This window comes from Cygnus olor, chromosome 6, assembly GCF_009769625.2.
Source record: "Cygnus olor isolate bCygOlo1 chromosome 6, bCygOlo1.pri.v2, whole genome shotgun sequence".
NCBI classification, from domain to species: domain Eukaryota; kingdom Metazoa; phylum Chordata; class Aves; order Anseriformes; family Anatidae; genus Cygnus; species Cygnus olor.
Window position 1 is genome coordinate 40,362,486 of NC_049174.1, and position 21,832 is coordinate 40,384,317.

At 37.9% G+C, this 21,832-nt stretch overlaps 1 protein-coding gene across 5 annotated transcripts; it reads right to left on the bottom strand.

Annotated features, from left to right (window-relative positions):
- Window positions 1-19: 19 nt before the first annotated feature.
- On the bottom strand, window positions 20-21,230 carry WDSUB1 (WD repeat, sterile alpha motif and U-box domain containing 1). Of its 5 annotated transcripts, none has more exons than XM_040562588.1 (11): window positions 21,055-21,191; window positions 18,116-18,538; window positions 14,688-14,872; window positions 11,324-11,416; window positions 10,410-10,503; window positions 7,798-7,855; window positions 7,104-7,144; window positions 6,899-7,005; window positions 5,893-6,072; window positions 3,249-3,389; window positions 20-468 (listed from the first exon to the last, which is right to left on the bottom strand). In XM_040562588.1, the coding sequence occupies exons 2-11, from the start codon at window positions 18,511-18,513 to the stop codon at window positions 296-298; spliced, it is 1,470 nt and encodes a 489-aa protein (XP_040418522.1). In that variant the 5' UTR covers window positions 18,514-18,538; window positions 21,055-21,191; the 3' UTR covers window positions 20-295. The 5 variants fall into 5 exon arrangements, with proteins under 5 accessions (XP_040418522.1, XP_040418523.1, XP_040418520.1 ...); XM_040562589.1 differs by lacking the exon at window positions 7,798-7,855 and adding an exon at window positions 8,108-8,141; XM_040562586.1 differs by having other exon boundaries at window positions 18,116-21,230.
- Between the last annotated feature and the right edge of the window lie 602 nt (window positions 21,231-21,832).

Sequence of the window (21,832 nt, forward strand, 5' to 3'; positions counted from 1 at the left end):
TCAAAGCCTCATAAATGTAGTGAAAATTTTAAGAAAACTTTATTTGAAAAACTGTGAATCTGAATGTTTGATTTCTTAAACAGAAATACTACAAAGTAAAATTATCAGTAACTTAAAAAAAATATCAGTAATTTTTTAGCAGCTTCCACCAATTAAGACACACTTTTCTTAGTATAAAGATTGAAATGACAGCTAGAGTAAAACAGAATTAAACTTTATTTCCCATTGTTTCTGACGCAATTATTTCTGTTAGCTACATACAATTTCATTTCATTTTAATAAACAACTTCAAAACTTAAGTGGTTTCACCATATTTTTGCTGAGTCTCTAGCCAGCGACTGATAGCCATTTTCAGGGTCCTATTTGGTGTAAGCATAAGAGAGTGAAGAGGAAGATTTGTCATGGGACTAGATCGTCTTTTATTACTGATCCAATTTTCCATTGCCTCCTTTTCATAGGAATAGCCATCTGCAAAGAATCCATCATCAGAAGTTTATATTACAGGTGCTTGGGTGCTGTGTTACACCATACATATTTTACATATTTAAGTAAGTGATGGAAGTGAACCAGTATGTCCAAACAGGAAAATTGAGTTGTAGAACAATCATATGGTTAAGTTTATTAAAGTAACACTTTTTATACAGCTGTACCGAGTTACTTGCAGGAAGTATAGGGTAGGGATGACCCAGGACACATGAAATACAGATAGCTCTCTTTTAGTTAGCTCTACCTGTACGCTTATGTTTTGCTACTGTGGTAATTTCAGTTTGCATGGAGCTTTGCCTCACATCTACTATCAGCAGAGGCATGCCAGTAACAGGTATTTGTACTAGGTCTCCAGAGCTGATATTTATTTACTTATTTTTACTATAGGCAGTCAGCTTTAAATATTACCTATTAAATCAACTTTTAAAATCCTAGCTTAAAACTACATGATTCTGTAAGTAATTCTAGACTAATAAGCATTATTTTGTAGTGATAAGTTATATATATCTGTGAGGTTTTGATAACTGAAAAAACCAAGACGTCTCAGCTGAATTATTCCCATCACTAATTACACCTTAAAATATGCTTTAGAAGTGTTTTACAAAGTTAATCACAAGGCTGTCAAAGGAATCATCAGAGCTCTTAGCCAAGTCCCCTGTGCCTGTAGCCTTTCATGTATAAAAAGCATTGAAACAGTGACATTACTTAAAATAATAATTAAAAATAAATAAATAAACTGTGCTTTACCAAATTGCATAAATGGCACAATGGTATTAAAATTACTGCGCTCCTTTGGATAATAAAACTGTTAGATTTAATCACACTTTAAATACTTCCAATTAGCTGGCTCTAAAGCTCTTGAGTAACTTTTTTACAAATGCTTTTCATTTAAGGAATCCTTTCTAGACAAAAAGAGAAAGCTGAAAGTGAATAGAAACAGTTCAGTCTGAAATTGAAATCAGTTTCTGTCTATGCTTCTGCATAGCACCAAAATACATTCTGAAAGTATTAGAATTTATTTCAGCTTAAGTGATAGGTAATAAATAAAAGCTCAGTAATATCTAATAACTAACCCAACCAAGGACTGCTGCTGCTGTGCAATGCTCAGCAGTGAACACCAAGCATTAGCCCTCAGCCAGACCCAAGCCCTACAGCCCTGAGCTGGGTCCCCACTTAGCCCTGGGCACCTGTCTGGCTTCAGGCCTTCAGCTCTTCCTGTCAGTACCTAAACAAGCCTAACTTACAGCTACACGCTTACTCCCTTAGAGTGGGGAGCTTACTCCCTAACACTAGGCTGCACCATAGTCTTTCCTTCTTTTTTACTGAATATGAGCCACTTACCATGGAAAAATCTTATTTAGGCTGGTCAATTTGGTAACGCACTATGTAGGTTGGAATTCTGCCTTTTATTTTTCTTCAAATTTTACATCGAGCAGAAGCATAAAAGAAGTTTTACTTAACTCTTAGCTTACTGAACTAAATAAAATTCCTAACTCACTGCACTTACTTTCTAATCTCAGAAACAGCTAAATTCCTCTAATTAATTTGAACCTGCAAATGTGCCCACATCTCTAAAGTCAGCTGTGTTTATACTAGTAAAACTTCAGTTCGATAACGTAGAACCATGAAGCAGCTAGTGAATACGGACATGCCTAACACCAAATCCTATACTTTCCCTCACCTGTCATCTTGCCACAAAGTGTCATTTTTCCTGCTGCAAAGTGGAACACTTCTGGAATTCCTCATTTTTTTTAACTTCTATAACAGAGCAGTGTGAGGAACCCCCAGTATATGCCTGCCCTGTGTTCTAAAATGCACAGGAATACCACTTTTCAGGACAGCAGCGTAATACACAAATACTGAATGGTAGCAAGGCAATATTTATTAGTAACGTATTATAATGGATTACATACACTGTGACCATTTTATTTTGAAAGGTCAGTGACTTCGCTTAAAAATGCCTATTTGATTTTGTAATAAATCTGTGAATAGTCACTGGCAGTGTTTTTCAGCTAAACTATCCTACTCTAAAACGATATAGCCTTATTTCAAAATGACAGAAGACTATCCCCCTACTGCTACTGCTTTGAGGCTCAAGCCCTAGTAAGTGCAATGCTTCTCACTCTAGTAATCAGCAAACATTTTCAGGTACTGAATGATTAGACTCTGACAAGTCTGGCCTGGTATCTCAAAGCTATGAAGTTACTGTTTACAGATCATCAACAATATAATGGTCTTTTGATGATACTCCTCCACCCCAAGATTAGAACTACAAAACATTAGCTTTTCATAACTACGTAACATATGCTGCTTCTTGCAACTCTCACTCCAGAATCTTGTCGCACCTAAACAAACCTCCTTCTGTACAAACTTCTAAGTGCTATATACATGGTGTGCTAAATTAGTAATGAGCCAATTTTTTGTTGTTGTTCCCCCCCCCCCCCATATGCACAATTCCATTGTGCATTTACCAAGATGACTCTGTAATTCGGCTTTTAACTACAAACTTGCAGAGGCACAAAAAGAAAGGACCATTAAAAAAAAAAAATGTATACTGCTTCATCAGTAAAGTTGATACTACGGGAACTGCACAACAATTTTTTCCTCTGTATTAGTGATGCAATTTTACCATTTACCATAGTCCTATTTTTGTTGTAATAGGTACTTAGACCAATTTATCTTTCTACAACTGATCAGATAGGCCTATTTTTTTGTGTTCCCACATCCATATTCATTTTGTTCAATATTCATCAACGACATACCTGCTGCAATGACAGGTTCCTTCATAAGCTCCCGAGTTATAGGACATAAGAACTCATCAGGGATAGCAACAGAAACAGAGACCATTTTCATCTTCAGTTCTTCAGTTTTCTGAAGGATTTTACTGCGCAGGCCTAGAGACTCTGAAAAGTTGTATGTACATGAAGTGAACACACTGCAATGTCACGCAAAGAGGTCAGGTCTTGCACTTGGTGGCTGTTGTGCCACAGGAGACACAGCTCCTCCCCACCCCCCCATATGGGAAAGTCCGCAGACACCCAGACACCCTACAACCAGCTTAACAGCAGCCTGCTGCTGGCCTGCAACAATTCTGTGGAGCAATGAAAACAAATGGTAGAACAAATGCGAATGCAACACTGCTGCAAAGCCACAGTTACCTGGCAGAACAGTATCTTCGCTGACGCATAGTTGGATCACATATTCACCTTTATTATAAGTGATAGTCATGAGTGCCGATTTATGAAATGAAAGCATGCAGCACCAAGACCAAAACCAAATATCAGCTGTAGGTGTTCCATTCTTTATTTTCATAAACAGTTTGTGTCTGCAGAATTACCCTTCTGACAAACCCTTTGGTCCCAGATATTCTGTCAGTCTCCTAGCTAAGCTTATTTCTGCTGCATGACAAGTATCGTACCCATTCACTGCTTAGCTGTCTTTCGCCTACTGTACCATGCCACAATGAGCGTGTACTTTCCAAAGGTACCAGATTAAAAAAAAAACATCACCAACAAAACACCTTGCCAGAAGAGTCCTGAAAAAGATTCGTAAAAAAAAAAAAATATCTTAAAATAACTTTTAATGTTACTTTAGAAAAAATCTTTTAGAGTATCAACACAGCTTTAAAAGCTTAAAACATTTAAACTGATATAATTATTGTTTTAAATTTAACACAAGTCATATAATGGAAAGATCCAAAATAAAAGTAGCCAGCACAGTGTAAAGAATGAATTAGAAGCCACAAATGACAGTCATCTCTCTAAATGCCTGATGTGCTGCAAAGCAACACTATTGGTAAAGTGACTATGTTTGCAGGGATTAAAAAAATAATTACAGATTAAAAAACTGAATACAATTAACATTACAGGAACTGATTGCTTTTTTCCTGAGTTCACGAGACTGGTGTGCTCTTGCAGTCAAGCTAAATGTAAGGACATACAATTTGAGAACAACTATAATCTATAAGATTTTCTTTAGCCTTCAGTTTAGCTTTTGTCATAAAAAGTCATTTACATCTCTCCATTACAATACCCTAAACCTGCTGTACAACATTGTTGTCCTATGTCTTACAAAGGGACAACTGAAGAATGCCTGAGCTTGTGTTTGTTAAGATTTTTTTTAATTACATTGCAGCTTTTTTCCATCTTTCTCTAATCTAAAATACAACTAAAAGCACAATTACAGTTGTGCTGTGCTGCCTTGTTTTCTTTCAGACTGATTAGTCCACAGGCACTCATTTGTGAATGAGCAGATAGAATAAAGATACATCAGTGTCTCTAGTCAGCATTATCTGATTAGCCTCAGCTGGTGATTGGTGCAACAGAATTTTAAGCTACTCCGATGTTAAGGAAAATGTATACAGAAACGAAGAGCTACATGTCTTTCATGGGTGGCAATTCATGACAGATTCCCAGAATCTCTATTGATTTCTCTAATTTAACAAGGCTAGTTGATGCACAGAAATACTATGATCAGATACATACCAACACCACGCACATGCACACACAAAACAATTAATAATGGAGGGGAGCAGTCTGCCTACGAGGAAGAATGCTAACTTGTAAAAATAAAAATGTATTTTTAAAAATGTTTCTTGTCTCATTCAGCTTTTTGTTATACTTGATTTCACTTTGGCAAACATGCCAACATCTAATTTACACCTAAATCTAGCTACAGTGAATAGAGAACTTACATTTTGAAAGTTCCTGTGTAGTTCACCATACCGAAGTTTCTTATTTCAGAATATGGCATTTCCCTGTGATTCCTTCTAAGATTTAACTACAGTTTTGCAATAGTGACAGCACAACATATTAAATAAAAGGATGCCTGATGAATTACAAAGTGTCTGAGCTTGGAAAGCTTTGCTCAATCCTTACTAAATGTGAACGTCTAATGCTTTATCTCCATAGTAAGTAAAAACTAAACATACCATGTATTTTTCTATTATGCTAACTGCACTCTGAAGAATTTCACTGTTAAATTCAAGGTAGTTGACCACATAGTATTATAAACATAGCACTTTTACCGACTGACCGTAAAAACTATGGAGAACCCTATTTACCAAAGTCAGAATCATTAAGTGTGTACAAAACCTGAAATTACTTTCCCACAGCTTGATATCGAGTCTAAAAATCAGAAACAAAAGCAGGTAAGACCACTTAACATGGCATTGTTGGTGGATGTGCTTTTTTTTTTCTCTAGGAATAAGCAAACACAAAGAAAGAGTACTTTGAATAATGTGACATTAGGTTTGTTTTTTGTTTTTGATTAGCTACAGTAAAAAAAAAAAAAAAAAACGCAGTTCAGGGAAAACATATCCATGCATGGAACACGTAACTCACTTTCACTCCATAATTTCATACATACTCACAAGATTACAAACTACTTGAATTTCCACATTCTTACCAATTTTTAATTCATTAGTCAGACTTTCCTTTGTAAGATGCAGGAGTTCTTTGCCATCAATGTTATTCCGTTTGAAAAGCCCAACAAGGTCTGTTAAGCCCTGTGCACAAAGCCAGGCTGAAACATCATCCTCTGACCAGTTCTGAACAGCCACCTCAGATTCATTTTCTACAGTATTTCCTTTGTAAAGGAAAGATAAAAGATGGTAAACAAAACAAAACAACAATTAAAAAAACAGTGCTAGGAACTATGGCAGTAATGAACATTTTCCAAGTGCTCTCACTACTGTACATTCTCCAGCATGTGATAAAAGAGATGCTCAATAGACATTCTTTCAATGGGGGACAATCACTTGGGTTTATCTTCTATCATTGACTTCCAAAGTTTAGAGGATTGTGAACTCACGTGTGCTTACATTTCTGTCGAAGTTGAACTAAAAATATTGAAAAGCATCAGCAATCACAGAAACCAAGTCTCATACCTCCTTATAAAAGCAGACCAAACTCCAGACTTTTGTGTATTGAACAAAGATCTACGTATCTTTGCCCCGCATACTTCAGATGCTCATCTATTTTGTAACATTAGTTAGTTATCGTGTTTCTTCATCTGTAACAACTGGCAAGCTGTACTTGTTGACAAGTATGCTTGCAATTAGCATATTTTCTCTTTAACTCACTGTCAATTATACTTGCCCAAGAAGTCTTTCAGTCTCTGTAACACCCATGTCTTAAATACTGTCATTTAAGAGAGTAAGAAATGGAGAGTATCAGAAAAGATGAATGAAGATAATATACTTCTAACATATGAGAGAGAGAGAAAGAGAGAGAATATACCTTGTATATTAATAAGATCAATTCAGAGAAAAAATAAATATTGTGCCACGTAGTTCTTAGGTTACACACTAACTGCATGTAAGTAAAAGTGGGATCTTTGCATCTTCAGGAGATGTTCAACAATACTTTGCTTTAAGTTTAAAGAACGTATTAAAGATACTCCAAACACTAACCTGCACAGGGTTGCTTACTGTCAAATTGCCATATGTTCACGGTTTTATCCATTGAACCTGTGGCAAGTAAGGCAGTACATGGTGCAAAAACACAAGTTGTAACATATCTACAAATAAAAAACAAATGTGTGAAAATTAACATGAAAAGGATTTAATTTCTTTTATTTATTAATAGTAAAACAGAATAATCATACTGAATTCATACCTGGTATGCTGAGACAAAGTATGAAGTATATTGCCAGTATTCTGCAAAAAAAAAGAATATCTGTGATTTTAAATCTTGAAGATTAAAAAAAATTACTCATTTGTATAACTACTTTCAAATATTCCAAAAAGAAATATTATTCTTGTAATATGACAGAAGTTACCTTCAGAGAAGTTATACAACCTTGCCAAAGCTGATTGGCAGCAAAGTCAGATATGTAACTTGACTTTCCTGTTCCTAGTCCCCTGTTCAATTCACTGGAAAAAGGCCACCCTTCAAAAACCCTAATTGAAAAATTATATCAATACAACAGAAAATGCAGAGCAAGCTGAAGAAGCTTAAAGTTTGTTCTAAAGTAAACTAAACTAGTAAAAGTAAACTAGTAAAGTAAACTAAACTAAACTAAACTTTACTAAAGTACTTTTAGTAAAGTACTAAATGTAAATACCACTTACAGGTGAACTTCAAAGGATCTAATAATAGCATTACACAAAATACCTGAAGAGTATATTTTTAAGAAAGGACATTAGTATTTAATGTATTTTTCTTGAATTCTTTATCATGCTTCTGTTTTATGTGTGCTTTATATATAATTAATTAAAGGATTTCAGTGATCACTATTCCTGATTTTAGGTCAAAAGGTACTGTCATTCTTGCTTTGGATGAAATTTGAGATTAACAAACCCCCTTCTACCTCAACACGAAGAACAAAAAAGCATGGAGTCCACTGAATAATACTGTCTTGTAGAGCACTGTAGAGAAATAAAATAATAAAACCCTCAAAGAGATATAAATAAAGAATGAGAGAGATTGATCGATTCTCAAGATCCTCAAACTTACTTTTCTCAAAAACAAACAAAAAAACCAACACAACACAGTAAATATTTTGGGTTTATATAATTCCTATTCTTTAACATTCTTTATCTTAGTAAGACATTGGAGAAACAGCACTGATATTTCAAGACAACACAACAAAGAATGATCTTGCACTATGCTATACTTACAGTTTCATATATTATGACACACTTGTCCACAGACCTTTTAAAAAAAAAACACATCGACATTACAGTGGTGCACAGAGCCATAAAGAAACAAGCTGCCTAATTAAGAAGGGAAAAAACAAAGAAAAGAAGGGAAAAAACAAAACAAAAAAACCTCTTCCACAAGTAAAGTAAGAACAGTGAACACAGCTCTTAACAGAGCTCATAACAGAAATTTATGGAAAGCTAAGCTACTTAAACCCTTTCCACCCATGTCCAGCTTAAGACAATGACACTGGTTAGCTACACCTATAGCATGATATAAAAATTAATACATAAAACACAAAATTTCGCACTTCCATAAGAATTTCTGCTGCAGAGGGCTTGTACAAATTTTATGTGAACTGGCCAACAATACTGGCCCTACAAACAAAATTATGTTTGTATGTAAGGTACAAATAGGCCTTTGCCAGAAGTATCTGTAATGCAGACATTTCTCTGCATCATGCACAGAATCTGGCTATCCATTACCTACTCTCAGCACTTCTATTTAATTTTGAAACCTTTTCATTTCCAAATCAAACTAGAGGAAGTACTGCAGTGTGATCCATAAAATATAGTTATGCAATGCAATCAATCACAAAATATTTAATGAAATACAAATTGCATAGTTATTTACCACGACAGCAGTATTCACTTAAAGGCTGAATGGGATAGATATTTCAATTATGACAATGTAATCTAAAACAATAATCCACATATCTAATGGAAAATAAAATAACTTAAGGCATTCAGAATGACCTTCAAATACTGAAGAAGACCCTATATTCTATATTCAAGCTATTGTCTTCTGTGTTTTGCATAGTTTTCCGTTTATTTGCTGTTGTGGTCCTTTCTTTTTCCTTCACAAGACATCAGCTTCCCCATTTCAGTTTAAAATATCTTCATAAAATAAAGATGATTAAAATTTAGAGAAGAATCCTTTGATTTGTTAGATTAAGTTGCCAGTGGGACAGTTTAGAAGTGATCAAGCACTTTTCTTCATAGAGTGCAGAATAAAAGCATGTGGTCATTCATACTCATAAAACCATAAATGATGATATCTACCTTATTTAAAATTCCTTCTTTCAACAGCTTGATCCCTGAGGAAAACCACTAGCAACCAGCTGCCAGTTTCACTTTGCACTGCTCACCATGACAACTGTTTCAGCCTGACAGTCCAGTAACTTTTCCACTCATCCTACCATCCACTTACCTGACCTACACGTCCCCAGTCTGGGTGTAAGACTTCGATGGGAGACCACGCCGAAGGGCTTGATAAAGCCAAGGCGTACAGCACAGCTGTTCTCTCCTTGGCCATGCAGCCGGTTGCCTCATCGCAGAAGGTGGTCAGGTCAGTCAGGATCAGTTTGCCCTCGATCAGCTCCTGCTGCTTTTCCCAAACATTTGCACCTGGAAGCAGCTTCCAAGCCACTGCCAGGATTTGCTCCACAACCTCCCCAGAGACTGGAGTTAGGCTGACTGGCTTGTAGCTCTCTGGGTCCTCTGCCTTGTCCTCCTCAGAGGTGAGCATGACATTTTCATTTTTTAACTCATCAGGAATCTTCCCCTCACCTCCACCACCCTGGGTCTTTCAAACACAATAGCAACTGACCATGCAATGAGATTGGCAACTCCCTTATCACCCTCTGACAAAGACTAATAATCATATTAGTCTCTATCTGATGGTTCACGATTAATCTGGGTCTTAACCATTATTCTGTACAGGGCTGGCAGCAAAAAAACAGGTCTACAGATATCTTGATCATGCACTTTTTAGGGAAAAAGGCCTATGTTGCCATACTATGAATATGGATCAATTAATACCTTTTTAACAATGGCTACTTTCAATCAAATCTGTCAAAGACAAAAATTTCAAGGTATTTAAGTTTCTAAAAATTTCCCGAAAAATGTGAGTGAGAAGGAAAAGAAAAACCGTAAATGGTGTCCCAAAGACAGGGTAAGGTTGCAATGTAAATTCGTATTTTTTAATAGATGTTAGAGTATCCACATACAAGAAAAGCCACGTAAACACAGAAAAAATGAATTTCATTATAATACTCAGAGAACAGAGCTTGCAACATCTTAGATTTCAAACTCAATCACCCACAAGATGCAAACCAATTGGAAAGACACCTCATTAGTTCTGGAGGTCAAAGAACGATGCCATAATTACTGGAAATATATTTTGAAATCTGCAACGCGTTTGAACTTTGTTTTACAATATTTAAGTGTAGACTGGACAGCCACCTACATGAAATTTCAACAAGTACAAGATACTGCTTACCCTGAAACTAACATCTGTCCATCACAAGAAAATGCACAAGCCAGAACTGGGGCAGAATGTCCACTCAATGTACATTTGTATCTTAATTCAACACCTGAAAATACAAGAAGTAAATTATTACATACGGACATATTTGACAAGGCATTAAAACAACATGCTTTCAGGAGTCTAAAGTTGCCTCAAAAGATCTGACTCTGTGACATACTGCCTACAGAGAAGGGGATAAAGGATCACAGAGAGAACGTAAGTTCATCCTCTCTGACCTCTTCACTCTGTAGTCTTACCATGTCTAACAGTATTTTAGATAATTGTGTATCCCTACATACAACATTCATCCTTACAGACTTCCATATAGAAGAGATGACAAGAAATTCTCACTGGAGATGGTTTTGCCCATATGCTTGGTCTCTACGTAACAGTCACACATTTACATTGCAGTTTTAGAAGAGCCAACACCATTTTCATTCCTTCAGCTCTTGCTCAAAAGGCCAAGATGTACTGAACGATGAAATGAAACCTTTCTCTGGCCTGGCAGATTAAGAGGTTTCAAACTACCAACCTGCCCGATGGTCACAGCAGAAATTATACTGGTTACCAAAGGTGAAAATACTAACTAAAACCAAACATTTATCAAGACGTTAAGGTGGAAAGGATTGGAGGATTTTTTTTTTTTAACCTTTACTTTTATAATTATTGCTAAAGAGATTACTAAATAAAAAGCTATAGGGCCCAATCTCACAAACCACAGCATGCATTAGCTGTTTTCCAGCAAAACAATCAAAAGAAAACTTTCAACGTGTGGTTAGTTTGGCTGTGAATCCATGGTAGCAGTATAAATTTGATCTTAGTTGTAAATTGTCACTAAAGAGTTAAGACATTTGATTATGAAAAAAAAAAAAAGCCACAATACAAACCTAAGGAGCCTGCAAACAAAATAAGCCAGACTTTGACCTTATTATCTTGACCACAAGAAGCCATCTGGAAGTATATGGATCCATGTTCACCATCTGATAAAATTCAAATATATTAATGGGAATCAGAAGCAACAAAAATCAAAGTGTATCAGTAAATTACATCAGCATTCATACACAATTTGGTAAATCTCCTTAATCTCAGTACTACTTTAAAAAGTGTTGATAAAAATAATTGCAGAGGTTCTAAAAACATTTGCAAGTAAGAAACAGATATCACTGTTACACTGTTTCCTGAACAAGTAGATAAAGCCCAGAACTGCACTACTGTTTTTCCTATTTCACATGTTCTGGATGGTATGTGTTTGGTTCCTCTGTCTGCTGAGTGTTTCATTTTTTATAAACTGTTTCATGACTGCAGTCTATCTAACCACTCTTGAGAAATACTTGCATTAGTATGATGATGAGATGAAATACAACAGTACCAATAGTTTCATAGCTTTCCCCTCTCTATTGAATGGATATGAACATTTCTGAATTATCATCAAGTTCCATTCTAAAGGTGTTGTTTCTGTCTGTTAACATTTTTTTTTATTATTCTTAGCCAAATTCTTTCTGCTCTTCTACTCCAGTGAGCTGGCATACCAGCCTGACGCAAGTCACCACAACATTCCTTCAATGGCATTACCTCTGCCAGTAGCAGTCTTAAAACTCCTACATGAATCACCAGGTTTAAGGCTGAAAATCAGAAAACTCTATCAGATGCTAACATAATAATGTAAGTATAATACAAGTACCTTAAATAAGTGCTCATCTTTCCAGCTTTGTAGTTACTGGAAATGTCAAAATAGTTACAGTCAAGCATCTTATAAAATTACCCCTGAGATTTCACCTCTGTTTTCCACCACATAAAGAGTAGTTTTAGTTTCATCTGGTTATCAACAGAAAATTCTCTTATACATACTTGTAGTTCACAGGAACGATCAGAGCTACTTCAGCTGTGGCAGATTTTAGGGCTGGCTTCAAATCTGTCAAACATCAAAATGCCTCATTTTTGCTAGGATTTTACAGTGCAAGAGCTTGTTCATACTGAGATGAGTAGCATGCCTTAGCTATCATACTGTAAAAGCACATTTCTTGGTAAAATGGACAGAATGAGAATTCTGTCACAATGCACAGAGTTGGCCACATTTTACATGTTGCCAAGTTGTTAATAGGGTATTACAGTGCTGTACATGCAGAGCTCTTTGAATACCTTAGAAGAGGAATACACTGTCTTCCACTAAGGTACACTAAACATTTTTAGCAAGATCTACTTTTTTTTTTTTTTTTTTTTTTTTTTAACCCAGAATCACTAGGCAATTTCACTGAAGTTTGCTCATTCAGGAGGAGGGCAGCACTGACACTCTGCATACAGACACTCTGGCTCCAATTTTGCTCCAAATTAAGCATGTAAAGAGAGTCTCAATCTGAAGTCACATTTTATTGTGCCAGATAAGCACTGCTTGTATTGTATAATGTGTTAAATCTGCCAGTAGTCCCAGAAGTTTCACTCCTTGATGATTAAACAATACAAAAAAAAAAAAAAAAAAAGGAATAATGTTGTTTTTCAATAACTTATGGTTTAAATGAAACTAAAAATGATTATGCTTTCTTCCCTATTTCTCTCTATCTTGGTGCATATAGGCTGAAGCATGAAGGGCCAGTGACATACTTTTTTAAGCCCCAAGAATAATTTCACCAGGAAATGGAGCACTGGAAATGACACTACGATCTGCTTCATTGTTTTCCTTTGTTCTCAGATACAACTCTTAGTCCACAATGAAAGATTTTTGGTAGTGTTTTCACCAGGAAAGATGGAGACATTATTTCAATAATAAATGTTTCTGTCCTGTCTTCTTCCTACTGCTTCTCCTGCCTTCTCCCTGCTATGTACTATTTTGTTATTGCTGTGTTTAGCGCTTAAACACACAGTGTCTGCTCGGTTGTAACTCTCAGTACCTTTGAAAGAGCAGCTCACCTGTACTCTGTAAACAGAAGTCTACATACCTTTACACAGACCATGCTGTCTCCATAATCGACATGGAAAGCACAAGGCTGTTAAGACAAGTTACATCACTTCTTGCTAAGTCAGACAGTGAGACTTCTGTGCAATTTCCCTACCTCCAATAAAAGCAGTTGACTATGAGATCTCATAACTCTGTATTAAAAACTTTTTCCAGATAAAAATTATACAAATTAACCTTACAGCTTTCCATACACTTGTAAATTTCAGAATTTCCAAAAATTTCCAAGTTGCCAATATTTGATTGCTTGATTATGACACTTTCCTGTACTGCACTTAATTCTACAGGATGTTTCAAATAGAGGTTCTTCTTGTTTGTACAAATGTTTCTTCCCACTATACTAGCTAGGGACATAGACATGCAACTCCTCAGGATTCCCACACAACCATGCAGTAAGCTGGCGTCACTACGTACATTTAAAAGCCTGTGTCCACAAATGCAAAGCTTTCCCTGAGGTAGCCAGTAGTTTAAAGTGAAATTTTAGTATCTATATTTTCATATATAAAGAGGTCTAAGTTTTAATTATTTCAGTCCCACAGAAAGCCCTACAGATGTGACATGAATGAAAAATGAACAGATTATGCACTGCAGCCCTGAGAAAGACCTGCACTACTCATGCTTTATGATTTTGATCTCAATACCCAAGTACATACTAGAAAATCAGATTTCATTCTCAAAAGACAAAACTAAGTTCTTGCCCATCACAATGATGGAGAAGCACATAAAGAAAAAAATGAAATGCAGCTGATAAAACAAGGTCAGCTAAAACAGCTGTAAGACACCTGAACAGTACTGCGTCTTAGTGGGACACATGAGATCCCGGGCTCACTTCTCCCCCAGACTCCTCCAAGTCAGGTGAAGGAAAACAATCTATTCACACACCACAGCTCATGCATTCGGCTTATTGCTTTTACAGTTCTTTGCACTGCTTTAACCTTGGGGGTGCATGCTAAGAACAAGTAAAGTGGTAATGGTAATCAAGCACTGCATCTTCTAACACCTTTGTCAGCCCTGACAGATAGGCTTCTCTTACAGATGTTGCCCAAACATTTTTCAAAACTCTGACAGCATAATTAGCTACTGAAAGCTAACATAAGCAAGCTAATCACTTTGTTGACCTAGTACATTCCTTGTCATCAGCCTCACAACTACTTTTACTTAAGAGTACTCAGAATATTGTGAAACATCAGCTCCTCCCAACGTCATCTGTTATCTCAAGCACTAATGAAAATAAGAGCTAGAGAGAAATAGAATCACTCTTTCTTTCCCATGTTCCTCCCCTGAAGAGTCAAGTGACTAACCAGAAATTGGCTGTGAAGAAATATCACAGCAGGTAACACCAAGATCATGTGCTTTTTCATTATATAGGCATCTCATTGTATCATCCCAAATGGTTATATCACCCCATGATGATCCAGTGACAAAGCAATTTCCATTCGGAGAAAACGCACAGGCCACCAAAGAACCATCTTTAACACTCCCAGATCTGAAAAGCAAGAGTATATGGTATTTGAGTTTAGAAGTAATGCTCTGAAGAACTGATCTCTAAAATGCAATCTGATGCAATACACCAAACTGTTCTAAGCCCTGCATTTTAGAACTTGGCAACGGAGGGCAGAGAAACTCTCTCCAGCTCTGCAATGAGATGCACAATAAGGAGAGTTGCAGGAACCAGGGCCTGCTCTTTGACTACAGGAGGAAAAACATGAGATGACACTCCAAGGTAAAATAATTTTAGTTGAGCGATAAAATGAGCTTCAAACTAAAGACAAATATAATGGACTTACCACGTGACAGGCAAAATACACTGTTAAAAATCTATGGCAGAATAAGGTTTCAAAGTCTATGATAAATATACAGCAGTCATAATATGGACTCACATCTGTAAAAACAGGGGGGAAACAACTCCCACAATTCCTCTGTTGATTTTAAAGCCAAAACAGAAAACCTACTAACATTTATGATTAGCTGTAGCTGAGTAGAATACTTTGTGATTTATGATATAGGGTTAATTCAAATCACTCATAGACAAGAGAAGGTAAATTTAAAAATATATGATTTCTGTACTTTAACTAAGCCAGCCAAAGTACTTTGTAAAAATTGATCATATACAAAAATTCCTAGCAGATATGCAAATGTATCAGGAAGGAAGCAGGGTCAATCTAACATCCTCTGGGTTATCAGACGGTAATGTCAAGTCAATTGAAAGTGTCTCACTCCTTTTAATAGATACTAAATCAGACCCCGTGTGCATAGCTGAATCTTTAAGCCTAGGAAAAAAGTCACAGACATAAGCAATAGTCATACATCAAGAAATCTCAGTCCTATTTACTCTGTCATGGTATTTCGTAGAACACCTGCACATTCTCTCTTGCTGATAAAAATTTTATTTACTGCCAGAGGTGTCAAACTTAATGCTACAGACGACAAGTCCATAAACTTGCCTGAGGTTCTCTCTAACCAGACCTAGGACAACCAAAAAATTATTGACTCCCTTAATTTGATCATTAAGCATACTAGCAAACACACTACACTGCTTGCCCTTTTCATATATACAATTCTGTTTCCTTAGCCCAGATTTTAAAACTTTCATTCTTTCACACAGAAAAAGCTACAGATGCCACTCTGAAAACTTAACAGTAAAATAAAGTGAATGATACAAATGTGTATGCTTTTATGACTTTCAGGTCAGATATCAGTATTCTTGCTACTGAACAGGAAATGGCAAACACTTTAAGAAACATACATAAATTAACTTGCTTAGAGTTTGTTCACACCCTTCATAAAGATGATTTAACTTGCCATTTTCTTCACAATTTGGAGAGTCAATTACAACAGTCCAGCTAATAAGGACTAACTGGTTATCTTGTAATTACCATCCATATATTTAGTAAAATGACACCATAGTGTGGTAAAGGCTCTCATTTAGCATCAACATACTCAAATGTTGCAAAAGAAGCAGAGGGTCACAGAGTGACATTTGATGAGTAACTAAAACCCTTGATGTAATTTTTAAGCACATTGATAATTTCTAAGTAACATTGATCTCAACTTTAAGAGAAAAAGCAGGACAGGCGCACTTTTGTACCTTCAATTACAAATGCAAATAATCATTCAGGGAATTTATCAACTGAATATATATATATATATATATATATATATACACACATCCCCAAAATATATACAATTAAAACTAAGTTGATCACTGTTGGCATGTTAGCACTTTGAAATGAACTTGTAAAACTAAAGTGAGGTGAACAGGAAAGCAATGTTCATGTTCTTTTTTGTTCTCTTACAATGTAAACACCAAATCAGAATAATTTAAGCTCAAAACAACAATATAGTTTCTACATTGTCACTATACATCAATCATCCAATGAGAAGGAAATTTAGGCTGTAGGTCTAAAACATGCATCATTGCATATATTAAAAGTATATAATTATAAGGAAGTTACTTTTTAATTTTTTTCCCCTTCAGTAACAAGCATTCTGTATAAAAAAGTTCTTCACTAATAATACCTCAAAATAGATAAACCCTTAGATATCAGAATGATAACAAATGACATTCCCAATATTTCTTAAAGATAAAAAAACATGTAATCAAAAACTAGTTTCCAAAATTAAAGAAACTCTTCCAGTTCCAGAGGTGGCAAGAATCCATTAGGATTCTTGTTTATAGACATGTTTCTAGATTTACAGGATATCAGAAAACAACAATCAATCATTCTGAAAAAAAAATAAAAATCAGTTCACATCTAAATCCTTGCTGTAGAAGGCAGATAGAAGCCACAAAAGCATAACATGCCTGACCGAGGTTTAACATAAAACAAACAAAAAAAGTGGCTGCTCCCTTATCCTGAGGACCAGAGTGGAACATCTCATAAATTCTTTTAAATTCTTAACTTCTTTTCTATTTCAGAGAGATATTGAGCGATTGATGCTCTACAACTTAAATAACGTCTTGCCTAAGTGTAAATCACAATAACTGGCCTGAAGACTTTACCGACAAAGAGAAGGATTATGAAGATCACCCAAAGGTTCATTCCCTTAACTATGCAACATCACTACAAATGCTCATCAGCTTTGTTTCAAACAGTTATGTTCTGGAAACCCAGGTGAAATGTTGATTCTAATACTTAACTCATTGAACTCTAATACGCCTCTCTGTTGCCATTAACTTCTTAACCTGAAATAATATAGGTTATGGTAATACCTTCCAGCCTTTTTGGTTGCTGGATCAACATCAAGCTTCTAAGACCTTCTTAGACTTCAAACAGCCACATCATTAAATACTTAAATTAAAAAGACCGTGTATAATGCAATTTAAGGCACACAACACAGTCAGGCTCCACTGACCAACTGTATATTACATACCACATTTTGCTGATCAACTGCTTAGAAACCAGATGCATGCAATATGCAATGCATCCTGATTTCATGTTAAATCAATGGATTTAAAAAGACAAAACACAACAGGATTTAGATGAAAAATAACATAATTAATTCAAGCTTCTTGAGTTTGCATTGATCAACTTAAAAAAAACAAAACAAAACTTGGCACTTCTATTTATAATCTTTTGATCTTCAACATCCTATTCCCTTTTCTTTGTCACATAAATCAGAGGTGTAAAGTCTGCAAGTCTGTACACATTACAGCATACTACTAAAAGAATAACACTTATATTTCTGTCATTGAGAAAAAGGTTGTGAAAAGATATTTGGCACTCACCTGTACATTTTCAATGACTGCATATTCCAAAGAACTACACTCCCATCCGCTGCACCTGACACCAGATACGTGGACTCCGGGGAAAATCGGCAGACTCTAACCGGGCTGCCACTGGGCTGCCCAAGCACTGCCAGCACCTGACCATCGCGAGTGTCCCAAACCATGGTAGTACCATCCGTTGAACACGAAGCTAAAATGTGTCCCGATGGGGAGAAGCAGCAGCAGTGGACAGCATATGTATGACCTTTCAAAGGTGAGTATGAAAGCTCAGTAAAGTCATTTAAAGAATAAATACGAACTGTTTTGTCCAAGGAACAAGTAGCCAAGAGCAATGGTGAGAAGGCACAGCAGTTGACATCATCGCTGTGATCTGCTAAAGTGTGAATTAATGTCGCCATTTTATCTACTTTCAAAGAAAAAAATCTGAAAAACAAGTTAAAACAGTTAGTCTCTCCTATTTCATAAATCATACATACTTCCTTAAACAAGATACTTTCTCCAGGAAAAAATAGATGTTTTGCAGAGACTAATTTCTCATTTAAGCATTGCTTTTATCTTCAACTTAAAGCATAGAATATCCACAGCAACAAGATGAGGAGTTTGTGAATCAGTTAGAATTAACATATATGAACTTTTATTTAAGTCAATTTGCAATTTTGCAATACAATGTGCAAGCTCACATAATAACTATTTAGCTTGGGGGCACTGGCGATAGAGCTTATTCCAGAACTTTTATTTACGTTAAGATGTTTGCTGTTCAAAGTTGTTAGCTGTTGCATCTATACTAGACACAATGGAGTAAGTAGGCATTGCAGAGGCCAGTCACCAAGTGAAAAACTTATAAACCACTTGCTACAAACAAATATATCTTTCTACATGGGATTGGGATATATATATGATCTGAATTTAAAAAGTTGTTGTTTTTTTTTTTTTTTAAATATTTAATGTCTACATACTACAGCGCACAAAGGACACAACCAGGATGAGGCACCGCTGTGCTGGGTGTAACAGAGGCAAAATGGTAAGCCTTGCACTAACAAACTTATAAGGTTACCTAAACAGATGAAAGTAGAGACAGCAAAAACAAAATAACAGAGCACAGAATCAAGGGTTGCCTATTCAGAATGTTCTATAGTAAAATGTAAATATTAGGACAGTCCTACAGAGGCAAACAGTGAAAGACACTGGTCACTCTTTATTCATGTTAATTCATTATTATGAGACACATCCTCCACTATCCTTTGCAATAACAGAAGGTAAGTACAGTACAGACCCAAGACAAATACTTCCACTATACCAAAAGCATGCAAGAAAATTATCTTATGCTTTTATATAAAGATTTTCAGCAACTAAACCCACGTGTATTCACCATTCTTCCTCCTCCCACTTATACCTCCACAAAAGTAGGTTTGCAAGTCATCAGTGACCAAAAAAAATATATTAATCATGATGCAGTACCAAAGAGGTTCTGGGAAATTATTCAAATAATAATAAGTTTGCTGAAATGTTCTAATGAGTTATATCTTACAAAAGGGTTAGCAGTTGATTTATTCCTTTTAAGAATACAGCATTGAGAGCACTTGTTTATTACAGTACTATTGAGTAGAAATTTGCATAACCATTAAAATAAAACCAGATTAAATAAATTCCTGTCTGCAGGCCTAACATAGGTGAGCAGTAAGGTTCGATGACCAGTCCAAGATAAATTTTCCTTTCCAGGCCTGAATCTCTTATTTGAATTCAGACTGCTGATACCTTTCACGCTTAGGCAGCAACGCCAGTGATGGCAACACTTCAGGGTAATACTAACAACAGGCTTGCATCGCCAATGAAAGATTTGAGCTGATTTTCATGTAAAACAAACATTGCATACTGAGTAACACATTTAAGTCAAAGTGCGAATATTAAAAGGGAGATGAGAATCTGCACCACTCCTGAAATTGCATTTGCTTCTCCTTACAACAACCAAAGAAAAGAGGCACCCCATGTATGTTTTCCGAGTACTTAAGACTGCCGGGACCAGCTTAGATCTCAGCATCAGCCAAGCAGTTGTGCCACTGAGGTCAGGGAAAACCCCTAAAACATACATTCCAGCCAGTGCCCCCCCATGCTAGAGGACCGTGGTCAGCCCTCTGGAGAAAAAGGCAGCACAGAGCCAAAAGGAAGTGCCTACAATGGATAAAGGCAGCAATGCCATTCAAACGGAGTTAGCATCTAAACCGTCAGACTGTCATTTGACTGCTTCAGTCTGAACAATTTCACACCTAAGAGGCAACCACAAACAAGAAAGTGGGGTTTTATATATATTTACCCACATATATAGACACGTTTAGTTCTATATATGCCTCCTCATACATATGCATATGAACAAACACACGTACACATAAATGTATGTACGTACACACACGTGTGTATCTATATATAAACACACACGTACACATAAGGGCAAAGTAATTGCCCCCTTCAGGCAGCGTACGGCACGCTGCTGTAGTTATAGGTGAGGTCTTTAAATACTGGCTATTTTAACTTCAGGATCGTCCCAGTTTTATTACCGTTCTCTTTAAAGCTGTTAAGCGGCCTAAGCAGCAGCAAATCATCTCCTGACTGTACAGAGAAAACCTGCCTACTTCCTTCCACTACGAGAAACTGAGGAGCCTCGATGCTGCTACGAGACCTCCGGGCCTCGCTGCACCACCCCCGCGCAGCAAGGACAGGGCGCAGGAGTCGGCAGTTTCCAGCGGCCGAGGGCGCAGCGCGGCCCGCTGTCCCCGCGCACAGCGCTGCAGAATCGCCTTCCCCGGCAGCCGCCATTTCCTCCGTAACTCCCGAGCCATCCGCTGTCGCTCACAGACAAAGCTGCGGCGCTTTCGGGCGCTACCGACGGCCCGTGCACGGCGCCGCCGCGCCGGAGCCGCTCAGAGGGAAGGCCCGCGCCTCACCTTGCGCCCTGCCGACGGCTTTCAGGAGAGCGCTCGGGGGAGGCCCTCCCTCGGCTGCCCGGAGCGCCGCGGGCCGGCCGCAGGGCCCCGCCTCGACAGCCGCCGCCGCCGCCGCCGCCGGGCACCGCAGTGTCGCGGGACAGCGGAGACAGTCCGCACGGCACCGCCCCGCCCCGCCCCGCCAGCCCCGGCCGAGCCCCCCCTCGCGCCGCGAGGGCCCGCACCGCCCTCCCGGCAGCGCCCTCCGCCCCGCCGCCTCACGGCGGTGCCGCTGCGCGCGCGCACTCCGCGCCGCCTGGGTCGCCGGGCTGGAGCCCGCGCCGGCCTCGGGCCTGCCGCGCCGCTGCGCCGCCCAGCGTCTGCCCCCGCCGTCCCCGCACTGAAGCAACGTCGGCGTCGGCGTTTGGCCGCTTCTCGTTTTTTCCCCCGCCGCTTCGCCTGCGACGCTTTCCCAAACGCCTTCGTTTCCCGGTGCGGTGGCCTGCATCCATGTAACGCTGCAGTCTCCTTCCTTATCGGCGAAGGATCGCTGCGGTGCGGCCACACGGGCGCCCCCAGCGCGAGGCGGCGGGCGGGAGCAGCGTGGTACGGCCGGCGCTCAGCGGGCGGCGCGAGGAGATCCCCTCAGCGCCGAGGCGCTCCCCGCTGCCGCCGAGCCGTCGCCACCATTCCCTTCAGCTCGTGGCAGCTCACGAAGCCCACGGCTTCCACTTAAAGAGGGGTCCACAAGTAGCACCTGGGAAATTCGAAATTGTTCACTCAATAACAAATTGCGAAA

Bases quoted from the DNA above. Each gene is read 5' to 3' on its own strand.
- WDSUB1 (XM_040562586.1), bottom strand. From the start codon at position 18,585: ATGATTTATGAAATAGGAGAGACTAACTGTTTTAACTTGTTTTTCAGA. The intron at 7,145-7,797 runs GTAGAAGGGGGT...TTTTTTTTGCAG, and splicing joins TTTTTGTTCTTCGTGTTGAG to AATACTGGCAATATACTTCA. The intron at 6,073-6,898 runs GTTAGTGTTTGG...TCCTTTACAAAG, and splicing joins CAGTAAGCAACCCTGTGCAG to GAAATACTGTAGAAAATGAA.